Raw genomic sequence first — 20,752 nt, 5'->3', positions numbered from 1 at the left:
GGGTCAGCTGACACATGACTTTTTTTATTGGTGTGACGTAGTGGCCCCCATTATTTGCCCGATCAGCTCTTGGAAATGAAAGTTTAGCCTTTGGGAAAATATGATTGATGTGAGATTGTCAACAAATGGAAATACATTAAGAAAAAACAATACGTTTTCTGGATTTGGAATACAACAACTATTCATCCATCCATCTTCTAAACTGCTTATCCATTAAGGGGGTGGGGCGACTGAAGCCTATCCCTGCCAGATGGACACATCGCCAACCTCTCACAGGGCCAACACATATAGACAGACAACCATTCACACTCACAGCCACGCCTACGGTCAATTTAGAGTGACTGATTAACCTAACTTGCACAGCTTTGCCTTGTGGAAGGAAGCTGGAATACCCGAGAAGAACCCATGTATATATCAACTAGTCTTTCTCTAAGAATCAGTAGTAGCAAACAATCAATTAGAGAGCAGCTGTCAGCCTGCTGCCTACAAGGATTTTTTTGGTCACCACATCTTATATCTGCAAGGCAATTCTATTTGTAGAGCCCGTTTTCACCACCAGTTTGTCCCAAAGGGTTTCACATGGCATCATAACAACATCCTCTGCCCTCAGACCCTCACATCGACTGAGGAGAAACGCCATAGAAAACCCTTTTAACAGGGAAAAATCTGAGAAACCTCAGGGTGAGGAGGAGGATCCCTCACCAGGACAGACAGACGTGCAGTAGATGTTGGTACAGACAAGAAAACAGTTTACAATACAAAATGTGGGAAACATGGAAATGTTAATAACAGTTGAAGAAGGAAGCTTCTGGTAGGGGAGGCAGGGAGAGCAAGCCAGCTTGATGGGGGACTGGATGGTAGACTGGTTCATGGAAGGGGAGCGCAGGCCAGTGTAACAGTAGGGAATAAGAGGGGGGGGGCGATGCAGGCGGCGGTTGGGGCTCTGGTGGATCTGTGGAAACACAGAGAGACTGCGAGACACCAAGGCCAAACTACAAAGTAATGTGTATGTCATTAGCATAGCAACAGCAACATTTTAGGCCCAATTTTATTCACCATATATATATATATATATATATATATATATATATATATATATATATATATATATATATATATATATTAGGCCTGGTGACTGGAGGCCAGGTCATCTGGTGCAGCCCTCCATCCCTCTCCTTCTTAGTCAAACAGCCCTCACACAGCCTGGAGGTGTGTTTGGGGTCGTTGTCCTGTTGAAAAATTAATGGTGGTCCAACTAAACGCAAACCGGATGGAATGGCATGTTGCTGCAGGACGCTGTGGTAGCCATGCTGGTTCAGTGTGCCTTCAGTTTTGAATAAATCCCCACCAGTGTCACCAGCAATCCCCCCCCCCCCACACACACACACACACACACACACACACACCATCACACGCCATCACACCTTCTCCTACATGCTTCACGGTGGGAACCACGCCTGTAGAGACCATCCGTTCACCTTTTCTGCGTCACACAAAGACACGGCGGGTGAAACCAAAGATCTCAAATGTGGACTCATCAGACCAAAGCCCAGATTTCCACTGGTCTGATGTCCATGCCTTGTGTTTCTTGGACCAAACAAATCTCTTCTGCTTGTTGCTTTTCCTTAGTGGCTGTTTCTTAGCAGCCATTTGACCATGAAGGCCTGATTCCTGCTGTCTCCTCTGAGCAGTTGAAGTAGAGACGTGTCTGCTACCAGAACTCTGAAGCATTTATCTGGGCTCTAGTCTGAGGTGCTGTTTACTTGTGATGTCTGAGGCTGGAGACTCAGATGAACTCATCCTCAGCAGCAGAAGAGACTCCTGGTCTTCCTTTCCTGGGGGGTCCTCATGTGAGCCAGTTTTGTTGGAGCGCTTCATGGTTTTTGTGACTGCACTTGGGGACACATTCAAATTTTGTGCAGTTTTCCAGACTGACTGACCTTCTTCTTATAGTAATGATGGACGGTCGTTTCTCTTCACTTAGCTGATTGGTTCTTGCCATCATATGAATTCTAACAGCTGTCAAATGGAGCTGTCAGCTGTGTACCAACCTGACTTCTGCACAACACAACTGATGGTCTGAGAATTTAAACCATTTCAGGTGATGACATCATGAAGGTCACTGACAGAAGGCCAAGTGTTTGCAGCGATGCAAAGAGTGGCTACTTTGAGGAGTCTAAACTATAAAACATATTTACGGTTATTTAACTTTTTTTTTCTTTGCTACGTAATTCCATGTATTTTGCTTCATCTACTCTATGTCTTCAGTGCGTATCTGCCATGTAGACAGTCATAAAAGTAAAGAAAAAACATTGCATAAGGTGTGTCCAAACTTTTGACTGCTGGTGTATATCCAGCACACAGTAGTCAAACAACCAAGTTCAAGGCGAAACATCAACTCCTTAATTGATGCACACCTGAGTGGGAGGGTTAAAGCCAACAAAGTTGGGAGGTTGTGTGTCTGTGAGAGATGGAGAGAGGAGACTCATATAACTTGATGACCAGTGTTAATAAAAGCATCAAAGTGACAGTACCATCAGGGCTTGTCAATACTCTGGTAATGACAGTAACTGTACACTTCACCTCTCTAAACTCTTTCGATGCGATAACACAGGTTGTTGCTCGCTGGCTGCTCAACATCCACTCAAATGTCTCTGCCTGCGTGTGATTGGTAGGTTGGAGTGCTGGCCTGACACCAGCTATCCCTCTTCCGCATTGTCTCATCTATTCAGGTCCAGGTTGAAAATCTGATTGTAGATCAGTTTTTGGTACTTAAGGTATTACACAAAGTGAAATTAATGAACTGGACAGTGATGGACTGTGATATCAATGGTTGGGACAATGTATTGGTGGGCACATGTCTTTACTGTCCCTCCGGGCGCCGCCATTGAGCTTGGTTTTACTTGATGTTTCTGTTTGTTACTAGGAGGGTTTTGTTGCCGCTGTCACGGATGCGTGTGCTCATGGGGAATTGTTGGGGGTGGGTTTTAGACCTCCTCCACTTGTAGTGTCATGAGATAATTATTGTTGTGATTAGGCTATACAAATAAAACCAACTTGACTTAACCAACACAAGAATACAACCATCAGACCACATTAACATCACAAGACATACATGGACTGCAGCGGAGAATCTGGATCTGCTGGAATGCCCACTGACAGGGGCTATAGCCTGGGAACAACCCTCAAAGTCCCCACACTCTGTTAGACGACCCCAGTTTGAGAAAGACGCCTCATAAATATTTCTTCCTCAAACTCTCTCTCTCTCTCTCTCACACACACACACACACACACACACACACACACACACACACACACACACACACACACACACACACATACACACACTATGCTAACTGGAACCAGATTGATGATTACACCAGTTTTCTGCACACATGAGCTCGTCCAGCGGGGCCGGTGAGAGGAGGAGACCTTTATACACGCAGGGTTTGAATAGTTGATTTTAAAACACGGAGGTCGGGCCGGCATGTCACATGTTCTCACCCTGACTTGTACCTCAAAGATGCTATGCAGGTGTCCTCTGAGTGCGTCTTCTTACCCTGCCTTGGGATGATGTGTGCAAACGTTAGTGTGCTGCCAAAATAACTCATCAAATGAGTTCAGGCCCCACTGGAGCATGATGTAATGCGCTCCCTACAGGCACCCTCTATGATCCAAAAGTAAACCCTGCCATCAATCTCTAATCAGCTCTTTTATCACACAGGCCAACACTACAAACAAATTACCTGTTACTGAACTTTTAAAATGTAGAAATAAAGCCACTTTCATATCTTGGTGATGTAATCTTTATAAATTTATGACTTAAATAGCATCCAAGTCATGATTACAACTGTAAAACTGTTTAGTGGGCACTAGGTTATGTGGAGATCCCTGAAAGTCAAGTAAACAAGGATGTCTCATCTAACATTACGCCATCAACTCCATAATCAGTGCATATCTTTATTATCATTGTACAGAAAAGAATGAAATGACTGATCAATCTGCCTTTCTAACGTGGTGTACATGTCTTTGGTGATGGGAGGAGGAGGACGCACTCACAGGAAACCCACCATCACAGCTACAGGATCTAAACCCAGGACCTTCCTGCTGCGCCACAATTCAACAACCTATTGTGATTATTAATGAATGAGTGAAACGAAATGTTTAAATTTACAAGTCACACTCTTGTCATTATCATAGAGAAATACGAATGTGGTCTATTTATTTACTAATCATACTTTGATCATCCCATCTATATGATGACAATCTCCTTTGTTCAGGGCATCCATCCATTTTCTACCGCTTACCCTGTTAAGGGGGCAGGGGGGCGGAGCCTATTCCCAGCAGCCTTCAGGCATGAGGCAGGGTTCACCCTGGACAGGTCACCAGTCCATGGCAGGGCCAACACATAGAGACAGACAACCATTCACACTCACAGCCACACCTACGGTCAATTTAGAGTCTGGATTAACCTGGTCCCCTCTTGATGTCTTTGGACTGTGGGAGGAAGCTGGAGTACCGGAGAGAACCCAGCAGGAACAGGGAGAACATGGAGACTCGCACAGAAAGACCCCGTGGCCGAGCTGGGGCTTGAACCCGGAACCTTCTTGCTGTGAGGGGACAGGGCTGACCACTGCACCACCGTGTGTTCAGGTCAACCTTTTCACCAATTTACAAACTAACATTCAAGCTTGGGTGATTGGAAGATAAGAGGTTTATAACTTTAGTCAGAAAAAAGAAGTTATTAATCAAGCTTTACTTTCTTCCCGTAAGGATAAAAAATAGGGTTTAAATATCCTATCGTTATTAACGTAACATGAATCATTCTGAAAGGTTCCATCTTAATTAGATGCCAACTTGCTCACAAACCGTTTCTCCTGCTGAGAGCAAGTAATGACATGTCCTCATGTTGGCTCTGTACACAGAAATAGGAGATGTTACCAGTGTAACACAACTCATCTGAGAAACCCTCCTGCTCTGACACCTTCACTAACACACACTTGCTGTGCACTTCTTGACCTGATATTCTCAGGTCTCAGGTCTCCTCCTTGACTTATGCTTCAGCGTTGCTCCTGTCTAGTGTCTCAACCAAATGGGTTGATATGACATAGCTCAAAGATGTAAAAACCTTCAAAGTAAAGGAGAGCGTCAGCATTTCAAAGTCACGCTGGCACATTTACATGCATTTAATAGAGTCCATGGTCACACAGTGTTTAGTAGAAAATCCACTGCAGTGTTAAGAAGTCAAGAACCAAAAAGTGCCCCATATACTTTGGAACTGCATTGTAAGCCACACTGGGCTTGATTCTTAGGAAAATACACATCCTCACAGTCTGGAAAGCTAAAGTGATACTTCACCCCCAATAGTGTATTTTGCCTTTCAAGTACACACAAATAGATGTACTGAGCTCATGAAGATGTTTTTCCCCTCCTACATTACGGCTTTGTGACTAAAGAATGCATAAAGGGATAGTGTATATATTTAGCTTGAAGCTAATGGCAATCGAGGGCTAACATCACTAAAAAGTATGAAAACATTATTTTCAAACAATCAAGTGCATTGTCCAGTATTACTCACATATACTTTGTCCAATATGTTCAGTAATTCATAAAAAAAAAAACATTTTGATTTGAGCTATAAAACATAAACTATAACTTTGTTGGCCTGCTGACACATTCAGCTGAACCAGCTCACTCGTGGTTGTGCATAGTAGCGCTAAATCCTAAGTGCTATGGTTTGTTTTTAGCTCAGGGTTATCAAGATTGACATGTTGCTACCATGGCGACCAGTCTGTTCCTCTGCTGCTTTCACCTCTCCAGCTCCAACCTCTTGTCTATTAAAGTTCAGCTCCAGTTTTTAGAATTCCAGAGGGCGACAACCAAGAGCACCAAAAACCTGGCAGATGATGTCACACTGGCTCCATGATTGTAGAGTGCATGTTTATAGTCTTGCAGCAAAAACTAGTTGAGAGACTTACGAAAGAAGAACAGTACTGTTATTGTTAAAATGTTAATTTTAATAAGGTGCTGGAAATATTAAACAATCACATTTGTTCTTTTTCCTTTCCACAGAACAAGGACATTTATAACCCAACGGCAGGGAAACCACAGAGTGAGTGCTGCGGAACAGAAGAACGTGACCTTTAACAATACATACACACAAGCTAGTCACAGTGTGCAAGAGAGGGAGGCCGAACGCACTGCACCAGGCGATTAAGGCAGCACGTCAGAAGGTAAAAGACAAACCTTTCTGTACAAGGAGAGTAAAAAAAAAACAGAAAGAGAGAGAGAGAGAGAGAGAGAGAGAGAGAGAGAGAGAGAGAGAGAGAGAGCCCAAGCACCAGGAAATGCATTATGTAGCCTCCTCGGAAAGAACCCACAGTAGAACCATTTACAGAAGGGCTGTGCAAGGCAAAATCTTGTCATTTGTCTTGAAGAAGTCAAAGTTTCAGTTCTTCTCGGTCTGCTTTTTGTCACAGCTTTAGTTCTACCAGTTAAGAAATACAAAAAGTGTCAGCTTCCTTTTCTTTTTTCCCTTAAAGTTTTTGTCAGTAGATTCTCTGCAGGCACAGAGACATCTGCTGGTGCTGTAGAGGGCAAGCAGCTTGTGACCCTTGTGTCTTTCCAGTAAATGAACCTCCATCAGAGGGCCTTGGCTGTGGTTGAAATCATCACCAAACATCCCGTTTCAACATTGTTGAGACAGTTCTAATAAATACTGGCAAAAAAAGTAAAAACAAAACATAATTGGGTTAAAACACAAATCTCTTCAAAACTGACACAACCATAAAAAGACCGAACAACCTCTGGCATGTGAAGGTGTAACAGTTCTGATGGCCAATCCCAGCCTGAAGCTCTGGCTGCTGTTCAGTCGTCAATCTGCTAGGTTTTTTTCTTTTTTTTTTGCATATTCCCCATGAGAAAGTGATAAAACATGATTTAAGTATCTGCCTCCAGGTAACAGGCACTGTGTCGGGCCAGGTGGAGTAGACCACCAGGAGGTCCCTCAAGCAGCCCCGCGTCAGCAAAGCCAGGCTGCTGATTGGCTGACGAGCCAGTCCAGTTATTACCACATACTTCCTGGTAGTGGGGCGTAGTCCAGTTGTTTAAGAGACAACGAGAACGTGAACCAAGAGGCCACACAAAGGCGACAGAAGACGTCTATAAATAGAACGAAATCTGGACACAACGATTGACAGTCTGCCACGCCGTGCCTGGTCAAAACAATAAAAACTGTTCACAAAAACATGTTTATGTACATACAAAGACAGACGTGCAGAAACAGGTCATGACACTCAAATGGCCTCGAGTCAGTAAAAGTGTACACATGGATTTAGAGTTGTGTCTTGTTTTGTCTCTGGAGCCCACAACAGTGATGCTCACTGCTCCAGCGGGAATATACATATTTACATCCTAAAATCTTACATAGTAAAAGAGTGTTGGTGATCTCCCTTTTCTCCTCTTCTTTGTGCAAGAACAATTTAAGTCCTTTATTATCAAGTTGTCTTGTTCCTCAGTGGTCTCACACAGAGACAAAGACGTCCAGGTAGAGGCGGTCGTAGGACTCCCTGAAGAAGAGGATGAGGATGAGGCTGAAGAGACAGGAGCCAGTTAGACACCAGTTCAGCCATGACAATTCTGTGGACAGGAGAGAGAGACATAGAGAGAGAGAGAGAGACAGAGACAGAGATTCTTAGGTTAGATATGGGCTGTTTTCTCAGCTTGAATAAAGAATGTGATCAGAATTCCTCTTCTACTTCAGTAATCAACTGTAAATTTGTCTGTTTCCATTGCTCTCTTTTCAACTCTCTGCTCTGATCTTAGCTATTTAATACACTGAGATGCAGACGTGCCATCCTTTGGTGCATCCGCACACTTCATGTCGAAAATCTAATCATGACCATCAAACTTGTGAAGTGCAGAAAACATCTGGATATGTGGAGTACAATTACAGTTGTGCATTCTATGGTGAATTAGCACTTTTGACGACTTTGCCAGGGTCACAGCGTTTAATGGACACTCACAAGTTCTTCTGGTGTTTCTGACCAAATCTGAGATGGACCTGGCAATGCCATGAAGAAGGACTACCTCATATTGTAAAACTCTCCTCTCCAGTGCTCTCCTAACTGTTGTTCATGCCCTGACCTTGCGTCTCTATTAAATTACTTCAGTAACAGTGAGATTACACTGAGTTTTCTTTCGTCCCATGGGAGGTCTTACCCCTGAATATAAATCCACTCACTGGGTGGTGATGGTGGCTGAGCCGGGGCTGATAAGTGATCTGAGGAGTATTCTAAACACCATCTCCCACCCCCTCCACAAAGGCCTTGTTAAAGTAGAGAGCACCTTCAGAAACCGGCAGATCTACCTCAGACGTTCCACTGAGAGACACACAAGGTCATTTCTGTAGGTGGCCATCAAACTTAACAACCCCTCCCTTCTCTGCGGCTACGTGGGCTCACAGCCTTCCTAGGCCTTATCCCCTCTAACATAATCACTGCACAATGGACAATAAATTATATGTATCTCACTCCCTCAAACCAGTAATGGGATACTTTAATTGCACTATACAGATTCATCATTATTCACTATGTGTTATAGTGTTTCTACTGCACACTGTAAAAAAAGCAATAATTTTACTTTGTAATTTCATCATATACTCCTCTAGCTCAATAGCTTCATTTATAATACACTATGTATCTAACTACTCAAATGGGGAATTGCATCATGTAATTGTACTTTGTAACCACGATATCAATTTTGTTTTAAGTTGATGTGTGAAGGACACTGCTTAATTTCCCCTCAGTATTAATCAAATCCTTATTGCTCCCATATAATCTATACCAAAGACAAACATGGACATCCCAGTCCACCTGTACATTTGTTCCAGCCCACGTGTTGGCCTAGTATTAGCCTTGTTGATGACAATCAGCAATGGGAAGACATTCACAGACGACCTGCAGTGACCGACAGTCATTATGGCAGGATATTAGAAAGCACCTCTTCATATACGGAGTCTGATATGATTTAATCATGATAAGTTGCAATATAATATGATATGATACAATAAACTCTGTGATACTCAGCATAATCTACTGAGTAACACCTGGTTAAACTATTACGTACATCACACTGTATCACAGTAAGAACTATTTCATTCCAATTTGTTAGAATGATCTTTCCAAAGTTGCATCGTTACACACTGTTAATTAACACTTTCGATGTAGCTGCCCTAACAGACATGGGTCACAAGATGATTTTCCCACTATAAACTGTGATGCAATATCAATAACTGGGCTTGGAATATCAGTATGGGTTCACAAATGGGAAAAAAAGCACATGGTTATTGCTTTATGGATTTTATTACACAGCCCTAATATTTATATGCTGATGTGAAAGGTTAATGAGATGTTTCAGGAATGTGGAGCATTGGATTTGATCTCAAAGTTAGTGAGACACAGTGCTGAACGGCATTACTTTTCTCTCACCCAGGCACAAAAGAAGCAAAAAAGATCCATAAAAAACCCCATAAAAGCATCAGCTATCAGTCAAATCACTATTTTGAACATTTCACAAGCCATGCAACTGTGCGAACACCACAGTGCCAAACTAAGGACAAATCACCTTCATTCACAGTGATATTTCAGCGGTTCCTCTTCTACGAGGCCAATAAATGTAATTCCAGTTTGGTGTGGAACTTAACTGAACTTTCGAGTCTTGACATCTTCCCCATCCAACACCTCTGGGATGAGCTGCCATGCTCACTGACTGTGAGCCAGACCTTATCGCCCTACATCATTATCCACATACTTTTGGCCATGTAGTGCATAGTTAATTACAGAAGAGACCGCAGTGAAAAAAATGTGTCAGTTGAGTTAGGGGACACAAAAAGATGTATATAAAGCACAAGTCAAACATGTAAAGTAGTCAGTTATCTGGAAAAAATCCATGAAGTAAAGAAAAAGAGCTCCTTATCAAGATCATCATGTATAACAGTCGTGTAAGTTGATTTAAGATTGTTCTGTTTTGGCTTCTTTTTTTGGTTGGTGTTTATTTTCTTTTCCTTTTCCCACCTGATATGTTGCTATAGGACAACGTGTTATGTGTAACTGTGGCGTTGAGTAATCCCGAGTGTGTCAGGTCAAATGTTTGGAATGACACAAATAAAAACTGACCTATAGCGTGAGGGGTTCCACAGTGGCACCTTGTCACATGAGCAAGTTGCCGCATTGCTAATATTTTCTCAAACAAGCAGGGGGTGCTAATTAAAAGTGGAAAAGTAATTTTGTGCATCTATGTCAGGGGTGTCAGGCTGGTCCAGTAGAGGGCCGTGTGGCTGCAGGGTCTCACTCCAAGCCAGCAAAAGCAACACCTGATCCAACAAACGAGCAGTGTGGACACAGCTTGGCTGATTTAAGTAGAATCAGGTGTTGCTTTTGCTGGGTTGGAATGAGAACCTGCAGCCTCACGACCCTCTACTGGACCAGCCTGACACCCCTGGTCTGTGTGGTCTGATGTCATATCCTGTCTGGGAAAAGCAAAGTACACTGTTAACAGAGGTGAGCAATAATTGATCACGATTCATGTTCTCGAGTACCAAAAATTCAAACTTTAAGATATAAATCTTAACAACTAAACATTTGAATTTGGCAGAAGGGAGTCTCAAGCATCTTGTATATACTATTGCCATGCTTGAAGCTGGCGATGAGATACAGCTATTGTTAACATACGTGGTAGTTTGGGGCAACTAAGACTCCTGGGGTGAGTCAAGTTCAATGATGAATCCATCTTATTTTCTGTAGCAGTTTTACAGTTGAAAGCAATCACAAAAGAACACTTTGCATGTCTTTTGATGAGACAGGTACTAAGAGAAGTGCATGTATGGCTCGTCACTGACAAAAACTCTTTGCCTCATGAAAATCTGGTACCGAAACATTGCAAATAAATGTTACATTGCAAGGTAGAAAGTGTGCAGGAGTCCTTTTTGCAAATCTGAAATTAAAAAAACAAACAAACCTAACAACGCGTTGCTTCTGTGTTATTTGTTACAAAATCTAACGTGACATATTACCCCCACACCATGTGACTGTGGGACACATCTCACATGTATCTACTTTCTATTTTAAATTATTTCAACGTCTACAACTCTGGACGGATATAAGATATAAAATGAAGTTAATACAAAATACAGTCTGGGACATTATTCTTTCGTTTGGTATGCAATTTTTGACAAAATGATGTTCTGATCTGAAAAAGGAAGCGTGAATAATGTGACAAAATGCCTGGGTCTCTCCTACTTAAGATACTGCGTCGCCCCAGGAAGAAATATTCCTGGGAGAAAATCTGAGGCTGACTGTTCAGTGCAGAACCACAATATATGACATCAGATCAGAGGGCTTAAGACCTACTTGAGTTATCTACTGGGATTTTGTGATGCTGGATGATCGGAGGATTTGTTTCGAACATTGCTGCGACAGCGTAACTGACAACCTAGTTAGAGCCACCAGACCAGCAGAGGGACAAGAGCAGGTACATGAGGGAATGACCATGGTGGGCACTTGTCCAAGACATGTGAGACCCAACCACAACAACATTTAACTTCCTCGGGCACTTCAAGAGTCACAAGAACATGAGCTAAAAAGCTCTTTAAGTTCCATCTTCTATTCAGTTATGCATTTTAGAGAGAAGACATGTTGTCGATGTAAAAGACAATCAGGAAAGCTAGATAACCAGAATTTCGCGCACCTTTTTGAACTGAACAGAGACTTGTCTTACTTGATTATCAGCTCAGTATTTGAGACCAGCACATGTGACTCTCACCTCTAGAAAAAAGTGACAGTGAATAATTGATGAGTATCAGACAGAAATGATGAGTAATCAATAGAAATTCCAGACATGCCATACAGAAAATAAGAGCAGCCTCTTGAGCGGTCTCTCATGATAATCCTGAATAATTCAATGATATTGGCATTGTTCCCATTATCATTGACCTATTCTTGAACCTAAACATGGTGCAGAATGAGGTGTTCTATTTTCTCAGCTCTGTTCACGCTCCATTAACCATGAGAGTGGTGCTCTGTCTGTCTGCACTAATGCTGAATCTGGAGGGCAGATGGGGAGCTCACAGTGGCATTGAGCCGTCAGCATCTCCACTCATCAGCACACAGACACATAAGCTCTTCTTCTTGTTCAGCCTCTGTGACGCATGCATTTGGATTCACCAGAAAAGAGCATGCAGTCACACCTTGACACAAGAATCTTGTTTGAGCAAAACCTAAATCAATAAACTCCTGCTTTCAAATGCATTAAGTAGCCCTTCATGTGAAGCCGGTTGTCTCAACTACACATAGGTGTTTGTCTGGATGGAGGTATTAAACGGGATCTATGCTGCTCTGTGAGGGCCAGGCAGGATGGAGGATGTAGTGGCTGCAGGCAGCTGCTCAGGTCCTGATAATGAGCCAGACCAAATATAGAGAAATCAGCTTTTAACACGAAGTGGAGACCTGGAGGCAGTCGCCAGCACAACTCTCACTGCATCTGCTTTTGTAACAACTGACTGGCTTTTCATAATGTTGGCATTACCATTTCCTCTTCACTGAGAGAAAGCACCTGGTCAGTGCATGAAGAGACTCGCGCTTGGCCTCCACAGCACGGCTCTTGGTGCTAAAAGGTTCTAAATATGATTTCCCTGCCACTAGAATTTGTACTCGAGCAACTTGGATCAAAGCAAAGCCTGATGCGCCTCTTGCCCCTCCTTTCTTCTTATGAGTAACTCATTAGAAGCACAACAGAATAAAGTTCCTGCCATTTTTTTCATCGGTGCTTGGCAAGTGTAGTTTAATGAAACAACATGACGTTATTAACTTGCCAATTGGGCAATAATGTCAGTTAGCCGCATTAGCTTCCGCTTTTTGCACGCTGCCATGTCTACGTCCCCTTCATGAAACAATAAAAAGAACTCTGCGTTAGCAAGCTAGTAGCAGCCTACGCCTGGTGAAGCTTTGGATTTTAGAATAATGTAAGTCTGCTGGATTATTTCAGTAATTATTCATCAAGAAATGCAACAAATGGGAATATTTAATGAAGTTCCCTGAATATAACGTTATTTTGCTAGGGGACCGTTGCTGCAATCTCAGTTTAGCACCGCCCACAATGATTATGATTGGCTTACAGAAAAACAAAGACGCCAGAATGTTTGCATTGTAAGCAGCATGAAAACAAATTGAGCAAAACCCGCAATGGAGGTTTTTCTATGCAAGACCATCCATCCATCCATGGTCTTCCGCTTACTCCTGTTAAGGGTTGCGAGGGGGCTGGAGTCTATCCCAGCGGCTACGGGCGAGAGGCCAGACAGGTCGCCAGTCCATCACAGGGCCAACACATAGAGACAGACAACCATTGGCTCTCCCAGCCACGCCTACGGTCAATTTAGAGTCTGGATTAACCTGGTCCCCTCTTGATGTCTTTGGACTGTGGAGGAAGCTGGAGTACCAGAGAGAACCCAGCAGGCACTTGGAGAACAAGCAAACTTCACACAGAAAGATCCCGTGCCTGAGCCGGGACTCGAACCCAGAACCTTCTTGCTGTGAGGCGACAGTGCTGACCACTGCACCACCTCTATGCAAGACCAGTAGTTAGTGATTATGGCCATCTATCGAGGTAATGCCAGCTACTAAAACCTCAAGTCAAACATGTCTTAGGTAGCAAATGTTTGACTGTTCTGCTTTGGTCTGCACTGTTACATCGCTGTCTGAAGGGTGCTCAATATATATAGAATATAAGATGCAGGTTTTTTTAGGTGTTAACAATAAACCACCGTGTGTTTGAGCCCTCACTGCTATCATCAGGAGAAACAATGTGCGGTTGAGTTATGAAGATGAGGGCAAAGAATAAATGGGGCAAAAAAGGGGTTGGAGACGAGGTGAGAGAGGAGAGACAGGTGAAGGATTGGGTGAGGGAAGAGAGGGGTTTTCTCTGCGAGGTGTCCAGACTCCTGAAGCAGTCTCATTAATCACGAGTGTGTGAATGGGACAGCAAGAGACCTGGCGTGAAGGCGGGTTAATGGAGTTGTATTTATCTGACCTGCCGTCTTCTCCATCTGACTGTCTTGCTTTCTCACGTTGGCCTGCTAAAGATTAGTCTATTTAAAGTTTGACGCGCACACTCCATCTCTGCAGGAGAGCACATTTGGGCAAACAGACTTTTAATGAAGGCCGATATGAAGCAGGATAATTGGAGTGAATCAATCAGGTGGTAAAAATGGACAAACAGTTCAGGCAATCCCCTCTGATCTCAAAGAACAAGCCTGGAGCCAAGTTTCAGGCGATCACACAAAAGTTTTGGGTAATGGTAAACTAATGGGAAGAGGAACGCAGGAGGCAGCGAGGGGAGAAGAAAGAACTGATCTGAACAGATGAGATAAAAGGAAGGGGAGGTGAGAGAAATCACTTAGCTCTGATTCCGGAGGTTTGCTTTAAAGTTGATTATAAGATTTTAATGAGCAAGCTGCAGGCTGGTAGACCTTCCTCCAACACAATGATGAGTAAGATTCCTGTTCTAAACTCCAAACAGCGCTCCAAAAGCTGACTGGCTTGGAAGCAAAGAATTCTACTTAGTTTCATTTAAATAGAACCAATTCAGAACAGAGGAGTCTTTTCAATCAAATCTCATGATGTCTACTCACTATATTCTGATTAATTATTTCTATTTCTGGCATTCTTTTGTTTTGACTTTCTTCGCTCATTTGATGCTGAGGCTTTTAAACTGATTGTTGAAACACTCTGCAAAGTTATTCGGCTGATAATCAAGTTGCCCAAGAAGATGGGGTCGATGATGTGAATATTTTATTCTGGTAACACAATGCAGCAGACTAGCATCGTATATTTTTCTGTTCTTTGTTCATTGTCTCTTAAGTCCTTCCTTTTCTTCTGCGTCCCTAGTTTCTGTTCGATGGCCCAGATAGCTGCTCCACCAAGATATATTTGGAGAATTAATCAAAACCAAACGTGTGCTTTGAGGTTTTGGGCTCGTTAACAGCAATTCAGCTCTTTCAAGCTCCTGAGTTGCTCACTCATTGGCAGGCACAAGTAGTTTGAGCAAGTGACCTGCAACATTTTCCAAAAAATTAAATAACTTTGCACTGAATGGGACACTGGTTTGGTTTGCAGGTCAAATCAAGGAGTCAGAGAACATACAGGAAACCTACAGCCTCTTACATGGATTCATACACACATGGAGTGAGTGCCGTAGACAACAACTTCCTGTTGCATCACTCGTGAAAACCTGCAGAGCCTCCGGTGGAATGTGACCGCCATTTGTGAACATTGTGCCTTTTTTCTTCTTCGTGATCAACCTTGGGTCACCAGAGTAGCATTCCTTCAAACCATTACTCCTAAGTCCAAGAGTGACTGGGGGAAACATGGACAGTGAGAAATACTGGAAGACATGTGACCGTATAATCATATGTACATTTCCTACATCAGTTGCATGACTGGAATGTTTAATTCATTGGCGTATTTACAGAGATGTAAATGCTGTAGTTCACCTGACCTGCATAAATGGTTACTAAGCTGTGTGTTGCATGCGTACGGTACTTTATGAACTGGAACACAAACCTAAGTGTTTCTACGACTGAACTTAGAATACAGAGTGGCTTCGGAGTTCCTGAATCCTGGACTGCTCCTTGTCTCAAAGTCAGTTGGATGTTTTCGTGGGCTCTGTGGTTCCCTCTAGCTTAAGATAGTTCATGTTCTGTTCCACAGCAGAAAATACGTCAGTAAATATGGTGCTTGTTTATTTCTAAGGGTTTATGTATCTTAAAAACCGTTGGTTGCAAGTGGCTATACAAGACTTTGGAGACACAAACTCCAGCACGCGTCCATGTTGACCTACAAACACAAGTCATCCCCATGGCACTCTAACAGACCACATTTGTGGAAAAATATGCAGTCCTGAAATGAGACAACAAGAGAGAGGCTAAGTGTGAGGAACACCAGTAATGTTATCATGCAGCTTCACCTTTGCTCTTTCTCTTTGCCTCTGCTGTCGTCTCCTTCTGAGTGTCCACTAAAAACAAGGTCACATATTTTACACTTGTTTTCCCCACACATTAAATTTCAGCCACATTGTCGTCAGCGGTCAATCTGAGAGTTTTTGTAACATTTCTATTCCCTCCTCTCATATTTTGCACCTATAAAAGGGGACACGCAGTTCTTAGGCGACCCACTTTTCTCCACGGGCATAAATCAGACACTTTATTGAACGTGAGCACCAGCTATTCAGCGGGTCTGCAAATACCTCTGAAATTTATTTTCAAAGCAATTTAATTTATAAAAACAACTTCGAAAAGTCCCCCTGTACTTCAGTTTCAACTATTAGACATGAAATATCCCACTGATTACTCAGACTATGGCTCAGCTTCTGTGACATATTCGGAGTGTCATCGTTGGACAGTTCATCATATTTACTGAGAGCATTACTGCGGCTGCCACGGTCAGTAGACTGGTCCTACAGATGAAGACAGAGATATCGGTAGCCACATCCCCAAAGTCCTTAATCAGTTTTAAAGTTCAGTATCTATGGTTCTAGTGAGATATTGCCACTGCTTCCCTCAACCCTCCCATTCCTTCACACGTGGTCCTGCATTCGTCAAAATTAGAAATGATTAGAATAAAAAGAGACAAAAAAATATGTTAGCCTATAATTGTTCAAATCAGAGACAGAAAAGAGCAAGTTATGGTCTATGTTCCCTACACTGAATTGCCCAGAAATCATAGAGCACGGTTTATCACAAACATCGTCGTCATGGGGATGTTGTATGATGTCACATCAGCCCCATCAATAACAGTTCAATGTTTGACCTGCAGAAATGTCCCTTTCGGCTTTGGCCTATTTAAACATTTTCAACTCAGGTTGACATTGACAAAAACCACTATATCTACTTTCAAGACATTTTACTTTTCTCAGTCTGAAGCTGTAGAGATGACATAATGAGACTGCAACTGTGTTGCTACTTCACTTGGTTCGATTTCCAAATTACCAGTCAGGTTCAATTTACAGACCTTTAAACTGGTTTGCAAACTTCTAAAGTCTGTAAACTGAACCAAACTCGTATCGTATTTATCTTCTTTTGCACGTCTGCAAGTGTTTCTGTGAAGGAATCATCCGTAAAAGTAGCTAATTGAAAAAAGATGTACCATTTTGGGAAGAAAAAAACAGCACACCATTTTATTATCGTGCCTAAAGATGGCACTGCTTAAAATATATATCTATACATATATATATTTTTTTTTACTTTGGCATCAGGTAGAGGAGACTGAAAATGCACAGGTGTGTTTTCCGTAGAGAACAAAATCCTCCTTACTTTGAGCACTTCTTAAATATGACGCATATGAAAACATTTGCTTGTGATTGACAGGTTGGTGAGCAGCCCTATAGTAGTCTTAATGTGCAGCTTCTCATTTACGAGGCTGCTTCTGACTCACGATAAACTGCAAAACAAAACAAAACAAAACAAAACAACAAAACAGCAAATGAAAAATTCTCTCAGGAGTGACTGAGGTCTACAAAGACTTTTTGTTTTAAGCACCTCTGCACTCTTAACAGGGGTTGAAAAAGCTACTTTTCACTTTCACATCAGATGAGCATGCAAAGTTTAGCAGAAAGAGAAAAAAAAAGTTCTTGGGACTAAAGAACTGCGGCAATTATTTCTCTGTGCTGAATAATTCCTTCTTCCCGATGCAGGAGACTCAACTCACAGCTGAGCGGAAACTCAGCACCACCCATCCCCTCCCTCCTCTTCTTCTTCCACAAAACCTTTGAGGCTCTTTTGCTCCACAATACCGCTCAGCTGCTTTGTATTCCACCCCATGCGCTGTGCTAAATGACACAAGCACACAGCAGATAAAATCAAAAAAGAGGGACAAGTGCAAATATATGGCCCGGAGGCTCTATACATGTTTCTGAGTCACAAGGTCCAGAGACTTTTGGGATTTAGTTTTTGTAACAGTTTTGAGAGGGCAGTTAGGGCTCACTGAACCAAGGCCAGGCTCTCATCCATATTAAAATGGACATGCAGGTTAATTCATAAACACCTCAGCTCAAAGGGAAAAGGAACCATTATTCAGAATGCGTGGTGAGGCAGTTGGCAGCCAAAAGCAAAACCCTAAAATGAACAGTAAACTGGAAATAGATGAAAATCTTTAAGGGCCAGGGTTGCCAGTTTTCAATAGCTGGAGTTGAGAGGGGTTTTGAAATGATGAGGCTGGCACAGAATTTATTATTTTGGAAGTCTGCATATTTCCCATTATGGACCCACTGAGAGGAAATTCGAGTAATGAGATGGCTCACTAGAATACTTCCAAGGGGAATTAACATAATAATCAAATTAATCTTCACAGTAGTGCAACATCCGGAGGACAGAGCACAGCTGATTTAAAAAGTAAGGAAAACCTCCACTTTGTCTTTTCACTGATGACTTTACCATTTGTACAATGATTTGACTTTTTTTTTTTAAACAATGATTTAGTGTTTTGTCATCCAGCAGCATAATATATGCAGCGATATGTGAAAAGCTAGAAATGCTGACAGCCAAAACCAGAATTCACTGCCACATGTCAGGCATTGTGGAGTTTCATGAGATGTTGCTGTGCTGGAGGCACCAACGTTAAAAAAAAAAGGAAAACCCTGCTGTAGCCGTTTGTTCATTTCACCAAGGAGGTCATGATGTCAGCGGTATCCGTCTGTCTTTGGTCAACAGGATTATGCAAAAACTTCAGTACTGATTTTCACCAAACTTGGTGAAAGGGTATAGAATAGACCAAGGAAGAATCTGCTACACTTTGGGGCAGATTAGTCATAGTGCCACCTGGTGGCAACCAAAAATGACATTTAAAAAAAAACAAAACTTTGATGTGTTTCTCTTAATGGACCAACCGTTTTCATCCAATAATCACCTGAGAAGTGGGTGATTGGAAAATGTGAAGACTTTGAATTTAGTTAGATGATGTCACATGGTCACTTTCACCATAGGCCATAAAACTGTGGTAACAGGAATCCACATGGTCAGGTCTTTCCCAACTTCAGTCCTGGCCTAAAGTTATAGTCATAACATCACCTGGTTACAGGAAGTAAGCCTGATGTAAAAGCCTGATGTGATTTGCATCAAAATTATACTGTTATCTTCATTTATCATACCATAACATGCCGTAAGCATGTTCTCCAGCGCCACCCAGTGGACTAGGAAGTAAGTATTTGCACAGTGATGTGGCATTCGTCTCCTGCTTCATGCAAAATGGAAGTACTATCAAGTTTCAGCTCCTCCTCACTCTAGGAACCACCCCACACTGCGATGTGCGCAGGGGTTAGAGGGGACAAAATTAAGCCTTGACAGTGTGTGCACGCTGAGGCTTTCTAGTTTATTCTGTTTTAAGAATACATCAGGTAAATATTAGGAAAATAAGACAACGCTCACAGGACCACAGTGTTTGTGGCTTCAGTGGGAATAAGTGGCATGGAGCCAAGTTCCACAGGTGGTGCAGCTGGAAAGTGTCAAGAGGCAGACAAATACATTGTGGGTTTTAATATTTCATGAGAATTTCTGAGGGTAAAACAAATATCAGGTAACACCAGCCCTGATAACCAAAATCCAGAGGATACTAAGCTTCAACTCATAACATCCACACTGCAGTGATTTATTGCCTGGCCCTAACAGACCTGTGCACGGTGGATGGTTACTTACCGATGTGGGAGGAAAATACATTTTGTGCCAACGAATGGTTGGCGGTGATCTACTGCTGGTGTATATGTGAGCTCACAAATGTAAAGAACGCCTGCAGCAGAGTGAACTTTCAGAGAGTTTCAATCATCATATTGGACCAGACTTCTTCAGGGTGGGAAGTTAAAAGAAGGAGCAGCAGATGCCATAGCCATCTCAGCTTGATCCTCTCCCTGGCTGTCACAATGAACCTGTCAGGATCCATCTCCACATATCACACACCTGTTGGCTTGCTTCCCTCATGCATGTGTGTGTCAGAAGTTAAACACCCTCTCAAGCACACACACCACCACCTATAACGGATGAGCACACGCAAACTACGGGGGAGGCACAGAAAGGCTTGTGGTCTGAAATCAACACCCACCTGCTAAATGCGGAGAGTAACTCTGCAAACTGGTGTGTAAATGTTAAACCAAAACACTTGGTGTGTCCCAAATCACACACTTACATACTACAAATTTTGAGTATACTCAACTCCAAAAGTATGGATAGTATGCGAAAACTGAGTATGCAAAAGTACCCGGATGATGTACTCAAATCGGTCAAGATTTTGACTATGTGACATTTCATTGATAAAAATGGTGGCGGACAGTTGTGGTGAGAGTCGGTCGACCCATCTTTACAATAAATAACGGGGACAAGTTTGAAATTCTGTGTGGACACGGGTTTGAAAAAATAAAATGACTTGTCACCAAAATGTTTTGCTAAATAGATCCCACAAAAAAAACGCTACATACCGCTGCACTTTCAGCCAATAGAAGGAGGACATCGCGTTGTCGGCGCCGGTTGTGGCGTAACAATGCGTCATGACTGTTCATTTGACTGTTTTACTGCTTCAAAAATCGACAAACAGGCGCAGGCAAAAGGTGGCAGTAATTAGCTGATGCTGATGCGGTGTTAGCCGGTCACAAATCGGCGTAGAAGAAGAGGACATCACATCGTCATTTCAGGTGAATGCACCGCACTGCGCACCTGAGT

At 42.6% G+C, this 20,752-nt stretch overlaps 1 protein-coding gene across 1 annotated transcript in view; it reads right to left on the bottom strand.

Moving 5' to 3' along the window:
- Positions 1 to 6,004: 6,004 nt before the first annotated feature.
- Positions 6,005 to 20,752, bottom strand: part of slc49a4 (solute carrier family 49 member 4) — a 66,775-nt gene continuing 52,027 nt past the window's right edge. Inside the window, exon 9 of the mRNA XM_086220864.1 lies at positions 6,005 to 7,638. Coding sequence (XP_086076990.1) covers positions 7,523 to 7,638 — 116 coding nt within the window. The 3' untranslated portion in view covers positions 6,005 to 7,522. The remainder of the gene's footprint in view (positions 7,639 to 20,752) is intronic.

This window comes from Aulostomus chinensis, chromosome 12 (genome assembly GCF_037954235.1).
Source record: "Aulostomus chinensis isolate RoL2024-O1b breed Wild chromosome 12, RoL_Achi_v1.0, whole genome shotgun sequence".
Classification (NCBI taxonomy): domain Eukaryota; kingdom Metazoa; phylum Chordata; class Actinopteri; order Syngnathiformes; family Aulostomidae; genus Aulostomus; species Aulostomus chinensis.
The sequence above is the reverse complement of the archived record's forward strand: the minus strand, read 5'-3'. Positions and strand labels throughout refer to the sequence as shown.